At 39.4% G+C, this 16,741-nt stretch overlaps 1 protein-coding gene across 1 annotated transcript in view; it reads left to right on the forward strand.

The window, feature by feature from the left end:
* The first annotated feature begins 528 nt into the window (after positions 1 to 528).
* TES (testin LIM domain protein) overlaps positions 529 to 16,741 on the forward strand; it is a 32,753-nt gene continuing 16,540 nt past the window's right edge. Inside the window, exons 1-2 of the mRNA XM_032221670.1 lie at positions 529 to 1,143; positions 16,578 to 16,663. Of these exons, the coding sequence (XP_032077561.1) occupies positions 1,117 to 1,143; positions 16,578 to 16,663 (113 nt within the window). The 5' untranslated portion in view covers positions 529 to 1,116. The remainder of the gene's footprint in view (positions 1,144 to 16,577; positions 16,664 to 16,741) is intronic.

The following is a 16,741-nucleotide window of genomic DNA, read 5'->3' on the forward strand; positions in this document are numbered from 1 at the left end:
GATCTAACTTCTCTGTGTGCGTGTGTCTGTTTGAGAGAGGGGGGAGGGAGGGAGAGAGGGAGAAAGGAGGGGGAGGGAGAAGAAAAAGAATGAAGGAAAACTTATTTTGCAAATGAGAAAAACAAATACTGTCGCTTTAAATCAGAACTGAACATGCCTGGCTGTGGAATTCTGGGAGTTGAAGTCCACAAGTCTAAAAAAATTTGAAACCCGTGTCATTGCCTCACCAGCCATAAACCTCACCGCACATCACTGAATGTACAGTATATCCGTACATTTCTTCCATTCACTTCTTTTGATATTTCTCATTTCTTACAGCCTTCAGAAGTCTAGTACTCTACTAAGAATGTATCACCATGGTTGCTTAACTTTTGTAGATCTGGCAAGTGATGCCATCTAGCTAAGTCCAAAACTCAGGAGGGAGGGCAGAAAGATTCACGAATTACCCAAACGCAGGGAAGTAGTTTTTGAAAAGAAAGGATAATCTCGTTAAGAGCAGCCAGCCGCTCAATCCAATCCAGTAATAAAGTCTTCTTGCCTTTTCCTTCGTCCCAGATGCGAAAGCAAACACGGGCAAATGCACCAGCAACAATTGGCTGAACTGGGCGGCTGCGTCAGCAAATACCTTTGCCATGACCTTCTCCGACACCCCATTCATTGACTGACTCAGAAACCCTGCAAAAGCCCCGCTTGAAGCCTAGACGTCCCCTTGGGTCGGCTGAAACCGCTGCCAAGGTTCATGACTTGCGCTCACTCAACGCCCGCAATTAAAGGCGAATTTCCCCCCGAGCGAAAGCCAAGCCGCCTGCAGAGCAAAGGTATTCGGAAGGCCCGCCATTGGCTACCAGACTTGCAAGCTGCTGGGCTTTGATTGGCTGCGGGGCTTCCTTTGTTCCTTTCCCCGCTGCCGCAGAAGACGGAAGTTTGACTCTGCTCCGCAGCAGCTGGAGATGCAAAAAAGAGCCCAGGAGCGAGCGGTGTGGAGCAATCTCGCGAAGCCCATTTCCTTTCTAACCACATCCTTCTGTCAGTAAGGGTGGAGGAGGAAGAAGGGAAGAGGCGTCTCTGTTGCCGTTGGTCCCGGAATCTCGTGTTGTCTGTGCTGAGGATCCCGACATGGATTTGGAGAGCAAAATCAAGAAGGTAAGAAGAGAATCGTGAGTCAGGGAACTGGGATAGTTGGTCAGAAGTTACCTGTCCGCGCTGGGCAATGTGGGAATCCCTCGGAATCTTGTCATGCCCTTTGATGCGGTCTCAAATATCGCAACCCACCATTTCAGTCCTTCACCGAAGTCAGAGACTAGTGGAAAGGGAAATGGGGTATTTTCTTCATTGTAGCGAATAATTATTTGGTTGTCTGTCTGTCTGTTGATTGGGTTAAGGGTGAGAGACTACACCCTTACATTTGTGATACATACATGTATGCATAATACCATACTATCATGATTAAATTTACTCAGAAGTAAATCGTGTTTACTTCCGTAAATAAAAAGTTACATGGAATTATCTACTTCTTCCAGTTGAATATAAAATATAAACAGTTATAGGAGGGGACCCTTAATAATGTACAGTGACTTCAATTAGTAATGTTGAAATTAAGTACAGGTCATCTTCCACTTACAACCACAATTGAGCCCAAAATTTATGTTGCAAAGTGAGACATTTTTTAAACCGAGTTTTGCCCCATTTTACGACCTTTCTTGGCAGAGTTGTTAAGTGAATCACTGCAGCTGTCAATTTAGTAACACGGTTAAGTGAATCTGGCTTCCCCATTAACTTTGCTCCTCGGAAGATCACAAAAGGGGATCACATGACCCCTGGGACATTGCACCTGTCATAAATATGAGTTAAGCGAAGCATTCATATGCCAAGCATCTGAATGTTGATCACATGACCAAGGAGATGCTGTAACAGTCATAAGTATGAAAAATGGTCATAAGTCACATTTTTCAGTGCCAAACTTTGAACAGTCACTAAATGAATTGTTATAAGTTGAGGACTGCCTGTATTTGGCATAAAATTGCATACTTATATATTATCCAAAATGTTACTTGAACAAAGTTGCTCAGGCAAACCCCCAACATAAAAAGAAACCTATCTTCACTTCTTCTGCCCATCTACCCAGGAAGATTTTGGAAGTTCTTTGGGTGCAAAGACATCAAGACATATGCTTCTTTAATAAACAGATTAACTTATATCAACATTTTCTGTAACTTTTGCATTTGATTCTGGTTTTGGTGACTTTAGATGAGCTGTTCTTGCATAGCTATAGTAGTTTCAAGACATTAGATTAAAAATACAGACATTGTTAAAACTTGTCATCCCTTATTCCAATTGATGACTTTAATTTTGGCTGTATCAGATTGTTACTTGGAGGTGAATCTTCCCAAAGCCAAGATCTTGGAGAATATTACAGTTGAGTGAAATTTCTTCCTCTGATGGCAGATAAAAGCTTTGCTCTATTTAGGTAGGCGTGGTGAGAAGAACAGATCATATGTCCTGCAGCATTTTTTTTTTACTGACTATTGTTTACTGCTATTGTTTCTGTATTGGTTGAAATTGTCAATGGCCCACAATACAAAATCTTTTGAAAGGCCTCAGTACTTGGTCCCTTCAACAGAAAAGAATATGAAACCAGGATATGAAAAGCTGATATATATAAATCTCAGGCACGCAAAGAGAATAAACATTAGATCTATTATATGATTAGACATCTGGAAAAGCATCTGAACAGTCGACTTTGCTACATCGGTTTGCTGCATAAGCTTTGTTTTAACAAAATTTTATTATGTACTTGTGAAATAGGCTTTTTTAAAAAATTAAAGAGAATTTTCTTTATAGAACACACTAAATGTTAAAAATTTGGTGAGAAAGCTGTTTATTATTATGACTCGCCAGACTTCCATTTTTTTTTTCCAACTGTTTCTGGTTATAATAACTAAAGAAAAGATGAGGAATACAATTCCTTATCACTCTTGAAAATAATGCAGAAGTCAAATTGAATGTAGAAAATTAAGTCCTAGGATGACTGGATCTTTATTCCCCCCCCCCCCTGTTTTTCCTAAAAGAGAGTTTAAAAAAATAATGTATTGAAAACCTATATAGGACCAAAAGCTTGTCTCAGAGGTTAAGAACAGCTCTAATGCTGTTGAGCTATACATGTTAGTAATCTTACCAGCCCCGCTACAGTGGACGATGTTGGGAGTTGTAGTTCCAAAACCTTTGGTCGTTTATAGATAACTTGCATTAATTATGTAGGCTGTTCCCATATAGAAAAGTTTTAGCCCAAGAGCTGGATACTATGCAGTAATATTCTCCCCCACCATAAAATGGTGCTCAGCAACTGACTGAGATTCAGATATGACGCTAAGACATTATTTTTAAAATCAGGGTTTGTTGAATAACTTTTTTAAATGTAAGACTAAGCAGCAAGGTAGGCTTGCATTTAATTCAACAGACATCAAACTAGCTACATTATGATGTAATGTTACCTGTGAACCTCACCACTTTCTCCAATGCTTAGCCATCATATTTAAAAACTATGGTCTAATCCTCCATGAATTTAAAACTATCCAAGTTGTTTACCATTGTTTCATCTTGAGGCAGTAGATTTAATTGCTTTAAAATGTGCTTTCTGGAGGAGTATTTTAATCTATTTTGGCTGGATTTCTATATTCCTTTGAATGTTTTTATTTTTGGTCAGGTCATTCTATTTTGCCTTTCCTCTGTCCAAGTATCCAGAAATTAGATTTCCCTTTTTTTCTGTATAGAGGAGTGTTTCCCAGTCTTGCCTATGTTAAATTTCACCAATCTTCTATGAGAGTGAGTCCCATCCATTTAGAAACCACATAGTTTGTATGCATAATGCTTTCAAGAACATATTTTGTTATTAAATGTATCAATTATGGTAAGTTTTAGCAATACAATGATACAGTGGAAAATATTTTTCTCAAATTGTTGTAAAATAATGAGGATTATTTGCTATTTTAAAACAGTTTTTTGCTGTTTTAAAAGCAGTCTTCTTCCAAGTAGTAATCAAATATATTTCAAATAATGGGCGAGAACATGGAAAGTGTATAACATTTTATTTTAGATGGCTATAATGTACTGGTAGGTTTGTAACTATACTGACCCCTGCTATGTCAGAAAAATAAACATAATCACACCTAGTTAATACTTTGGTGGAAAACCTCAAGAAGATTCCAAAGTTGTAGACTAGACTGCAAAGTCAAAAATACATACTGCACTAAGAAAATGATAATGCTTCTGTTTTGTTATTGAAATGCCTACATTAATAGATCTGTAAAGACATCAAGGTCGGGCTTAAAGAGACTTGCCTTTATTTATCATCTACCCAGAAAAGGGATGAAAGTTAGCTGAAGGACTGCAAAGGGCAGTGCAGAAAAAAGGGGCTGGTAGAAATCTGTACTTTTCATAGAGTTATTTCCCCATGGCAGCCATTTTACAAGAGAAGCCACAATGTGATCTCAAATCCTGAAGTCCTTGTCATCTTCAACAGACTTCTTAACCTTTCAGCAGTAAATGTCATAAGAGTTCAAGTGTAGAATCTACGCCTTGCCTAATTACCTGTGGGGGGAAAATCCATAGAGTCTCTCACATTGTCTTATTTCATCTAATAGTATGTAATGCAGTGAAGTCATCTTACAGGTATGGAGAGTTTGACAAAGATAAGATCATAAGCATGACATCAATTTACTGATGTAATCTCAGGGAGATTGTTCATTTTCAACAATAAACTTGAATCATGCCTTCAGGGAAAAAACGGGCGGGTCTCGAGCAATAGATGGTTTAGAAGGATAGAGCCTAAATATCAATAAGTTTTTAAGGTCAGTAATTAATAAACCCAGTAATAGACCCATTTCTATGGATGTTTTATGATACCAGGAATGTCTTTAAAATTAGTCAGATCTATTCCACAAATAAAAAGTTATTTCCATTATACAGTATATCATTAAAAAGCTGTTTCTGTGTTTGCATATGTATGTTTGTACAAATATGTGAATTTGTGTGTTGTGTGTGTGTACATATGTATTTTATATATACCTAGCATATATTACATCACATTCACCATAAATCAGCCAAAATCCATCTAGTTCATCCTTTATTAAGTGCTTCCTGGATCAGCTTTTGTTCCAGACTGGCGTCTATGTTGCCATCTGTAACATTGGTGACCTCCATAATATACATCATCAGGTCACAGACAGGGGTCAATTTGCATGGGAAGCTTTCATAATTTATCTCAGGAAAGAAGAAACTGGCACAGTGATGCGTGTCCCCTTCTTTTTGGGAAATAAATATTTCTATTCGGATGATAAATCTTTGACTTGAGGTATATTCTTGGACGTATGAAAAATTAAATAAACAGAGTCAAAAATATGAGCTAGCTTAATCTTATAGTACAAGTGCTATTTAACATATAAGAATAAAGTTTTGACACCCATTTACTGCAAAGTGCTAGTTGTTCATTGTTTTCACAGAGCTATTCTTGATTCTTCGTGCTTTGTGGCTGCTACCATGGAAACAAGGAAACATGAAAATCACTATTTTAATTACTCTGAAGTTGGGTTCAGTGCCATCATTGGGTTGAAGTTGAATTGTCTGAAGTGAAGCCAAATGGAAACCTCTTCTTCCGAACAGACTTACAATTGCTTTAGTACTTTTACAGGCAATTTTATAGAAGCGGCATTGTCACAAGAAAAACCTAAATTTATTTCTATTCATGGATTTCTATCAGAGCAGAACTAAGCAAGAACTATGTGGTGATGCTTACAGGCAAGGAATCTGTCTAATAAAGTAACTTAACAGCATAAAATAATAGCATGAAAGGGTAAGTTCTAAAAGAAACCAAATGTTCATCCCCAAAACCAAGGTTATAAATTGTTTTCATCCATTTAAAACCTTATTGAACCAAAGAAGGGCTCTATAGTGTTTATATTCAGACAGTGTTTAATAGCAATATCTTTTTCAGTGTTTTTATATATGTTCACTATGTTCTTTCACTTCTGGACCTTGGCCACAGTTAGCTGTGTGAGCTCCAAGTCTTTGAATTCTAAATAATGGCTCAGTAATAACACTGGTGAAAAAAATGCCAGGATAGGATAGAGTTTGAATATAGAAATGCACTTTCCAGAGAGCACTGCACATCCTCAGCTGGACAACCAAATTATTTCCTTTGCCTTGCTTTAGAAATTAGCCTACATTTGTCCAGGCTACATTCCTCTTGGTTCACTCCCAAGTTTTCAAAAATGTGAAGAAGGCAATAACTTTTCTTGCATATATTCCAATAAGGAAAAAAGAATATATTCCATATGTGCATTATTTTTACAAACAATAGGCGCACAGACACAAACACACAATATATATGCATGTGTGTATATGTTGTGTGTATGTATGTGTGTGGGCATGTGTATATATCTATATACACGTGTGTATATTCCCATGTGTGTGTATGTGTATATATGTATATGATATATCTAGTTTACAAATTGCATTTTAAACTGCAAATTCTTGATTTTTAAAAATTATAACCTTGTTTCAAAAATACAAAATTTGAAGACTTAACTCACTCTGGACTCCACATGGGCAGGGTATAGCTTGGTGCATGGAGAATTCTCTAGGTATACTATCTGAAGAAGTGAATAGTGTCATCTGCAGGCTGACCTTGGCTATCTGTAGGCTATTTGTAAGCTGGTTCCTCAGCCCTGGTTCCTTTGGGTGTCTGGATTTCCTGCAACCAAGAAATTATTAACACTTGCTTATGAGAGAGGAAAATGCCTATGGTTTTGAAAGAGGCCATGATGCAATGCTGCACCCCCTCCTTAAGAGGCCTTCTAGGTCCATCCATGTTAGACAACATCATTCAATCTAACCTCCTCCTTTTGTTTGGACAGTGACTCAGGATCCATACTGAGCTTCATAAACTGAATACATTGTTTGGACCCATTAATCAGGGTTCAGGCCTGGGATGAGATCAAGATTGCATTGTTAACTCTAGTAAATGACTTAGCAGATTGCATCAGTCAATGATAGTAGAAGAGAGATGTGCTTCCCTATGGACTAATGCAGGGGTCCATCCTCTCCCCTCTGCTTTCTACATGAAGCTGTTGGGAAACGTCATCTGGCAGTTTGTGGTTTTAGTCTCATGTTTGCCAATGATGCCCAGCTTTATATCACCACCCCAGGCGATACTGAGGATGCTGCTGAAGTTCAATCAACGTTAAGCAGACCAAGTTGGAACTGAACCCAAGCAAGACAGAATTGCTCTTTGTGCAATTGGGGTTCTCTTTTAGGCCTAGTGATTACTTTGGACAGAGAGAAACATCCATGACTTGGGAGGCTCTTTGGATTCACACTAAAGCAGTAGATAGGAACTGTGGGCGGGACTCATTGCAGTTTCAGTTGCAGATTTTCCTGAGATAAGAGGTCTTTGTGATATTGATTCCTACCCTCATCAACACACATCTAGATTAGTGCAATGCAGCCTACCATATTTTTCGGAGTATAAGACACACCTTTTTCACTCAAAAAAGAGGCTGAAAATCTGGGTGCGACTTATACACTGAATACAGCATATTTTTGCCTCCCGAAACGCCACCTCTTCACCAAAATGGCCATGCATAGCTTGTAGGAAGCTTTCGGAGAGCTTCTGGGGATGGGAGGGCAGAAATGAGCAAAAAAACAAGCCATTTTTGCTCAATTTTGCCCCCAGCCCCCAGGAGCAGGCTATAAGCTTCCTAAAGGCTATCCATACCCTTTTTTTTTGACAAAAAAATAGACCCGTGTTTGTAAAAAATGGGCCATTTTCTTTGCTCATTTTTGCCCTCCCCACCCCCAGGAGCAGTCTATAAGCTTCCTAAAGGCTATCCATACCCTTTTTTTGACAAAAAAATAGACCCGTGTTTGTAAAAAATGGGCCATTTTTTTTTTTGCTCATTTTTGCCCTCCCCTCCCCCGGAGCACTCTACAAGCCTCCTAAGGGCTATTCATGCCCTTTTTCTGAAAAAAGGAATGGGCCCGTTTTTGCAAAAAAACGGGCCATTTTTGGGAAGTTTGCAGAGTGTAAAAAAAAATTTTTTTTTATTTGCCTCTTCAAAACCTTGGTGCATCTCATGCTCCAAAAAATACGGCATATTAGTCTATCTTTAAAAACCATTGAGAAGCTTCTTATTTATTTTGGCATAGGTGATCAGGGAAATCTACACATGCTAGACACAATGCAGTCTAAGAGCCTAGATTACTAGTTCATTTTGTTCAGCATTTGCTTGCCAATCCTTGGTGCATCCCGAGGGGCAAACTAGCTTCATACCAATTAGCTAGCACCGTTTGGGTTGCTGGCTCTTTCAGGTTCCTCTGCCAATCTTCCCTCACCTTCACCTCCTGTTGCAATGCCTTGTATCCGGCCAAGTCCAGCGGTGGTTTCCTCTGTCCATACATGTGAACACAACTAGATTTTTCCCACCACAATGGTACCCATTTATCTACTCGCTATGTTGCATGCTTTCAAACTGCTGGGAGGGCAGGAGTAGGAATCAAGTGAGGGGAGCTCACCAAGCCAGGCTTGAACTGCCGGAGTGCAGATCATCTCTGGCTGACAGTTCCAGCATCCTTAAGCCACTGCCCCATGTTCCTCCAAGAAGCTTCAGGGGATACAGAATACAGTCACCTGGATGCTCACTGGCAGTTGTACTGTAACTTTGCGACCCCTCTATACTTTGAGCCATGCACTGATTCCCTGTTAGCTTCTCGGTGCGATCAGAAGTGCTACTGACAACTTGTAAAATCTTTCATGGCTTCAAACCAAGCTACCTACATAGCTACCTCTTTCCATAGAGATTGGCCTGGCCATTGGCAACTGATTGTTCTCCAGTTTCAGGAGGCCACTCTGCCCACTCCAGGGTGCACAGGTAAAAATTAAGCTAGGTTGGGGATGGGGGGTGGAACTGCCCTACTACTTACCTTCGGACAGTTGCAGCCAGGCCTCGCACACCTTGGTCTATTTCTTCTGCCTCTGGCAAGGTTTTTCTGAAGGCCTCTCTAGACGATAACAGAGCTCCATCAATCCGGAAGAGGCTGAAGGCAATATATGCAAGTGAGGTGAGTCAGTGGATGACAAAAAAATAAGACCTGGTGTCTTTTTTGGTAGCAAAAAAAATACAAGATAGGCTCTTATTTTCAGGGAAACACGGTAATATTTTCTTATTCTGCAGGGCAGAAGGAAATACAGGTAATTCTTGGGTTACGAGCATCCCCTTAGTGAACGTTTGAAGTTACGTGATAAGCGCCCACTAGCATTTATGAATAAGTCCCAAAATTATGAATATTACAGCATTACAACAGTTGTTCACTCTTACAGATGACCATGGAGGCTCTGCAACATTTGCCCCTGCCTATTTCCCCCCCCCAGCTGGGTCTTCACAGGTACTTTGCTTGTGAAGACTCACCTTGCGAATAACTCCTCTCTTCACGGTTTCTTTGCCTACATCTTGCTTCAGGCTTTTGGTGAATTCACAGAGAATAGAGGCCTAACGTACCATGAGATCATATGAAGTCAGTAGGGCGAGATCTCGAGCTACTGATCTCGCACTTTAGGCCTCTATTCTCTATGAATTGAAGCTTGGAGATTTGCAAACAGAGGGAAAGTTCCAGTCCTTCAAGCCCTCTCTCCGTTTGCCATTTCCTTGCTGAAGCCTGCAGGGAGATTGTGCCCCTGTATGCTTTGGCAGCCCTTTGCAAAAAGCCTTTGTCAGCAACAGCGAAGCTTGGGAGGAGAGGTCACATCCCTCCAAAGCTCTGCTCTTCTGGCTTTTCAAAAAGGGCTGCCGACGCCTAAAGGGATGCAATCCTCAAGTGCTTTGCTTATGAGAAAGGAGTCCGGAGTGCCGCACAAAGCCTTCCAAACCTCCTTTCTTGCCAGAGATCCGCTTCACGAGGCCTCTGGAAGACTGTGTGTAGTCACCGAGTCTCCTTTTTCATCACCGGAGGCCTCATCAAGCCCTTTGCTGATGAGAAAGGAGGAAGCAGGCAAAGAAACAGTCTGAAGAAGAGACAGGTCTTCATAAGGTAAGTTACCCAGTGCAGCAGGATGGGGGGAATCAATTGTGGGGTCCGCAGAGGAGGGAGAATGAGGTATCTGTGAGTCAGGGGAGGCTTTGGGTGGTTTGAAGTAGGTGGCCTGTTCCATCACTATCCCCCCCTCCCCCCATGGCCTTTCCCACCCCAGATACCTCCTGTGCACTTAAATGAGCCGCATGTGTGGGCAAAAGCAGGGAGAGATCTTGTTAAAGGGACAAGATTCACTCCCACGAATCCTTGGGTTACGAATGGAATGGGCAGGCTCCATTCCATTCGTAACTCAAGGACTTCTTCGTAAGGGGCCTCAGCCTATATATTTCTAACTCTCTGAAGTTGTGATAGTCCTGCAGTAACAGATGGTTTGCTGTAAGATGTTCGAATAGGATGCGTGGTGCTTTGGTGTCACTATCATTTTTGTAGTCTTTCATGGCTGGACATGTGACTGTTTCAGTGTCTGTGGCTGTGATCTGGGTTTTGCAACAAATTGACAACCCTGCCTTCCCTTGTGGAAAGGCTGATTGAAGATTGAAGCTATAAGGATAGGAAAATAAAGGAGTGGATGGATTCAATTTCTTGTTAGTATGTAGACTGCAAAGCAGATGTGTAGTCTGGGCTAGTGCAAGTTACAGCCATCCCACTGAGGACAGGATGCTGGTTACAATACTTTTCCTCTTAAACAGACACTTCCTATCAAAACCAGCCAAGTCTAGAGTAACTGGGACCCCCCAAGTTGTAACTTCACAGAAGTCAAGGGTTGCTTCCTGGCGAGACCATGCTTTCAGGATGTTACTCTAATTTCCTTGAGGCTCCAAGGAAGCAACATGGAGGACAATCTGTTGGGAGGGCCGATTTTGGGGCTGAGGTAATACTAGCCATATTGAGCTAGGAATGCCTAGCTTAACATGGCAGCATATCTCCCATGCAAAAAAAATCATATTATAAAGTATGGAACTTGTTTATACCAATGGTTAGATAAGAAAACCTGGGAATGAAATTGTTTACTTATGTTGTAATAGTTTTTTGTTTTTTCTTTTCTTATTATGATATAGAGTACTATTCACATGATATATAAAGTACAATAATGATTTTAATGTATAAGAATGGGATGATTTGAATACTTTGGTATAATTGTATGCAGTGACCATTTTATATTAGAAAGATCTTTGTATATTAAACAGATCAATGATGATGTAAGGAACAATTGATATATACATGAATTGAAATACAACCACTATATGGATTAATAATTAATAATGGGATGATTGGTGACATTATGGTCAATTGAAAATATGAATGTATATTATAAATTAATGGGAATCCTTTGTTCTATTCTTCGCTTTCTCCTTAGAGATAGGTGACACTATAATACTTTAAAGACATTATTATTTAATAGATAATTATGAATTTAAGGAAATAAGGATTGTTACAAATGAAAGAATATTAATGGTAATTTGAATACATAATGCTCAATGACAGCGAAATATTCAGTTATGTTTAATGTAAACCAGTGATGTTAACCCTGAGCTTAAGAATTGGTGCACAAAAACTTGTAACCAAATGACATGCTTGATGAAATGGAGGAAAGTTGTTTTTTGTTCTGCTCTTGCTTTGTTTTGTTTTGTAGGTGTTGTTTTGTTTAAAAAAGAATAAAAATATATTTTAAAAAAGTCAAGGTGAGAGTCATTTGAATGAGCCCAGTTGCAGACTGGAGACAATGCAGTTTAATGTAGAAGTCAGCTGAACCCCCCAAGAGCATTCCAAACTGATTAAAGCAAAGCCCTTTGTTCCTTCAAACATTAGGCTGCCTGTAACCATTTACAACACTTGGCTCTGAAGTAATATTTTAGTCATGAAGACACTGCGAAGCAGATGATTTCAATCAGTGTGCTTATAATGCCTTTCATATGCCGACAGGTTTAAAATCGGAATAGACATGTTTAAAATTCCAGATGTTTTTAGAATTTTTAGCAACTGACATACAGAAATCTCTTCTGGCAACAGTTCAACTGACCTATGTATCTTAGTCTCTTCCATGATTCCATTTATGGAGAAATTGATTCCATCCTGTTAGGCCCTTGCATGGGCCAGTTTGTTATAATTTTGGATATGTTGGAAAGTTAGTTTTAGTATTCAGAAATAATTCCATGCAGTCCAATGTAGTTTATAACAATTGTAACACATCTTCTGAGGTAAATAATCACATTGATGACAAATGTAGCCATGCTTGAGATCTGCTTTTCCTGAAGCTTTTTAAAAGGCATTCAAAGTTCAGTGCAGTTAAATTGGAATAAAACCACTTTCTGACTGCAGTAGCATATATTGTTTGTTTCCAGGAAAAAAGTCAATTTTTCTTTCCCCTTCCCTCCCCCCCAAAATCTGCTTGCTCAAACATTGTTATAGGACATGAATTGTATTTAGGTTTTAAGTTATATTAGTGTGTAAAAAGATTTTACTCAAGCACTTACACACATATTATGCCAAGGACGGATTAATCATTGCCACTGCAAAAGGAAATTGGTTTAATTAAGGAAAATAGACTGTAATCACTGTTGCTTTTCTGTATTAGTTAAAATATATTGACTAAAAACAGTAACAATATAAATATAGCAATTATTACAATAAATCAATTTAAAACAACGTAGCCTCTAAACAGTTCATTTTATATTATTATGCTATACATTTTAATAACAGTTTGTGCTATAAGCTGTTTAATATACAGTTCAGTTCACATTATTATGCAATAAATATACTGCTAAATAAATAACTCTGGTTGTTTGAAACACAGTGTGCTGGTTCGAGAGTTGTGTGGTTCAGCACCTTATAGACCAGATGTTCCAAATAAAGAAAGAATTTTCTTTATTTCACTTGTGATGATTTGTGTTCCTGAAAAGATGATAGAGGGATAGTGACCAAAATTATAGCTCCATCCTGGGACGGAGTGGGGAATCTTTTTTGAGTCCTGGCTGATTTTGTTAATTATTTATCAACACAATTTAGAATTAGCTATGATAATTACTTTATAATGCCTTTTGATCTGCAAACCATTCAGAGGGCCCTTTTACAATTCACAGCTAAAAGGACTATGGTGGCTTGATGTAAATTGTAGAATATGTGAGGAAGATCTTGGCAGACTGAGGAAAGAGATACTACCACGGAACTGTCAGATAAGAGATAGCATAGCCCACGGCTGGATGGTGAGTGAGGCAAGAGACCCTCCCTAGTTTTTCAAGCAATAAAGGAGCAGGAGAATTGTACTTTCAGTGTATCTGTCAATGTATCATTACAACAAAAAAGGAGTTGGCTTATCTGGTTGTCTGCTTTATCCCAGGAGGCTAATATCAATCTTGCAACATCTGAAACATTCTCTTCCTGCTCCATCTCTGAATAAAACAGCCCAATTGACTGTTCATAAGTACTGGTACTGGTTTCTGACAACTACTAATAACTGACCATTTCTCCGAAGTAGCCTGTGGGATGAGTCACGGATGGGTTATTCTCACGTCCAATCTGTCCAGAGTTAAAGTTGAGGCCATTCCCCTCTACTTCCTCTGCATGGCTCCAGTTGAATCTCAGTCTCGGTCTATAAGGGACTGTTTTTGCTTGGCTCTGTAAGATTGGTGGCGTGTCGAATTTTTCCATTTCTAACTCCCCCCACCTCCTCTCCTATCCTCTGTGTGGTGTGTTGTGAGTTCTTTTGGCATAAGCTGCATTTTGCCTGGCTGTTGGGGACCACTGTTGCTGCTGGTCGGTACTTGGGGGTTTCCCAAGATGCCCTCCAAGAGGCGCTATTCAGTGTAGACCATTTTTTAGCACTATATTTAACAATATCCTGTTTAGTAATGATTCATAATGGTGATGGAAAATGACAAATTCTCAGGCTTTGCAAGTCAGTAAATCGAGGGAAAGATTAAGTAAAATCATAAGCATAGTTGCAATTTCACTGAGTGACCAAGGTGCCGTTTCAAATTGTGATTACTAAATGATGACTAGCTGTATACTTCCTAAATTCCAAGCAGAATTTGGTTTAATTGTACTTAGAAAAATCTATAGATATCAAACATAAAAGGCCAAGCTGAATTAATACTAAGCACTATTTATATAAAATAAAATTATATATATATTCGTAGATTTTCACGGGTGTAGGTATGCTGGTCTTGTTGTATTGGGGTCTTTTCCCATGTAAGATTGAGATTGTCTTGGCAACGTTTTGGTGAGGTCCCACTCGCCATCTTCAGGCTGGTGTTTTCGGCTTTGTGCTTGTGCGAGTAAGGCATGGTCGGAGCTGTCGTCTTTCTATGAATCTTGGTGGGGGTCGGGTGGGGTGCTGGCTTTGTTGCTGTAACTGGGTTGATTGGCTATGTAGTTGCATCCTGATTGGTAGATGGAGGTTATGTTTGTAGATTGGTCGGCTGTTTTGTATCATCCTGTGTGGCTGAGGTGCTGGCTATGTGTCCGTTTTTCTTTTGTCTTGTAACGACCTGGGTGGTGGGTGGGGTTCATTATGGCTAGTTGACTAGGGCTAGTTTCCAGATGTCTGGTAGGCAGGAGGTATCATCACGTTTATTCATGTTGTGGGGATGTTTCTCTATTTTGATGGCTTCCATAATTATTCTCTTGTCGAAGTGTTCTGGTTTGGAGATTAATTTGGTTCCTTCAAAATCAATTTCATGTCCTGTAGCTTTAAGGTGCTGGAAAAGGGAGGAAGGTTTTTTTTTTCTTTTTTTCTGACTGCGTTCTTGTGTTCTGTGATGCATGCATTTATTCTCCTATTAGTTTGTCCAATGTATGTGGCAGGGCAAATTTTGCATGCTATTTTGTAGACTCCTTGGTTTTCTAGCTATGTGTATGTATGTATGTATGTATGTATACATACATACATACATACATACATACATACATATATATTTGTTGTATTTGTGTTGATAAATAAATAAAGGGAAACTAGTATAGATCTATTTCAAGCTATTTAGCTCTCATCAGCTAGCCATACCCTTACTGGGAGAAATCTAGTAAAATCTAATATCTCTATCTCTATCTCTATCTCTATTTCTATCTATCTATCTATCTATCTATCTATCTATCTATCTATCTATCTATCTATCTATCTCTATCTCTATTTCTATCTATCTATCTATCTATCTATCTATCTATCTATCTATACACACACACACACACACACACACACACACACACACAAAACACAAATGTAAAAAGGCAACAGTAAAAATATTGGGCTTTCTGTCTGGATGGTCTCTTGTGATGAGCCGATGGACAGAGAATGGAAGTAGTGAACTTCCTCCCATAATTGGGCCATACCAGGGGTTGTGACACTATATATATATGTATGTATGTATGTATGTATGTATGTATGTATGTCAGTCAAAATAGCTAAAAGGTGTCATATTTTGATCATGTCATGAGAGCTGACTTAAAAAGTCAATCATGCTGGGAGTGATCAGAAAAAGGAAAAGTGGCTGCCCTACTGCCTGTTGGCTGGACATTATAAAGCAGGGGTGTCAAACTAGATTTCATTGAGGACCAAATCAGGATTGTGTTTGACCTCAGGGGATGGTGCATGGCCAGTGTGGGGCCATCGTGATGTCACTAGTATTGGGGGGCGCCTATGGGGGCCTGAGCACTCTGTCAGCGAAAATGGGTTCCTAAGCTCCGTTTTCAGCTGTGACGGCCTCCTGCAACCCTCTGCCAGCAAAAACAGAGCTCAGGAGGGCCGCATGTTTTCACTGGCAGAAGCACCGTGGGCCAGTCCTTCACTGTTTCCATGGTGGCCTCATGGGCCAGATCTAAGCACCTTGTGGGCCAAATCCAGCCCTCGGGCCTTGAGTTTGACACTCCTGCTATAAAGGATGATGGATCTGAAAGAGATAATGTGAGGCAGAGGGGCATGCATGGTGAGTATTGATCCATACATTGGCCGAGGGGGGACACAACTGAATGGCTGACAACAATGACTATTTATGTAAGAAGATATTGCTCAAAACTCCCTTACCACTATTTCAAGAATACATTGTTGTGCTCAAATTTCTGTTTTTAATCTAGTTTGTACTACAGATTATGCTCTGCTTTGACTCTTTCAGGTATTGAGTATCTGATTAGTTGTACATTAAATATATTGAACATGGTATGCTTAAATGTGCACACAGACCATTAACGGATATTCATTCTTCTGAAATCTAGCCTTTAATGGAAAAGTGTCAGTTGCATATGTACATACCAGCATCCGCTATCAGAAAAATGTGTTGTATATTTTTTCTCCATTTTAACTTCTTTATCATGATTATAATCTTTTATGGATACCCAAATAAAGCACTGCAGCATGATTTATTTCATTGCAATGCCAAAGTGGCATGTTTTTTTTTATTTTACTTTGGAAGTATGCCACTTTTTGCCCCACCAGTAAAAGCCTTAAAATAATACCGCTATTATGCTAATACTGTTTTTCCTCTTCTCTGCTTCTCTCACTTTAGATGGGCTTAGGACATGAAGAAGGATTTGGAGCCCAATGTTTAAAATGTAAAGATAAATGTGAAGGATTTGAACTACACTTCTGGAGGTAAAATTATATATAGAAACATGGAGAGAGGGAGAGGGAGAAGGGAGGAAGAGGAGAGAAGAGAGGGAGAATGCGCGC

Source organism: Thamnophis elegans, chromosome 7, assembly GCF_009769535.1.
Source record: "Thamnophis elegans isolate rThaEle1 chromosome 7, rThaEle1.pri, whole genome shotgun sequence".
In the NCBI taxonomy this organism is placed as follows: Eukaryota; Metazoa; Chordata; class Lepidosauria; order Squamata; family Colubridae; genus Thamnophis; species Thamnophis elegans.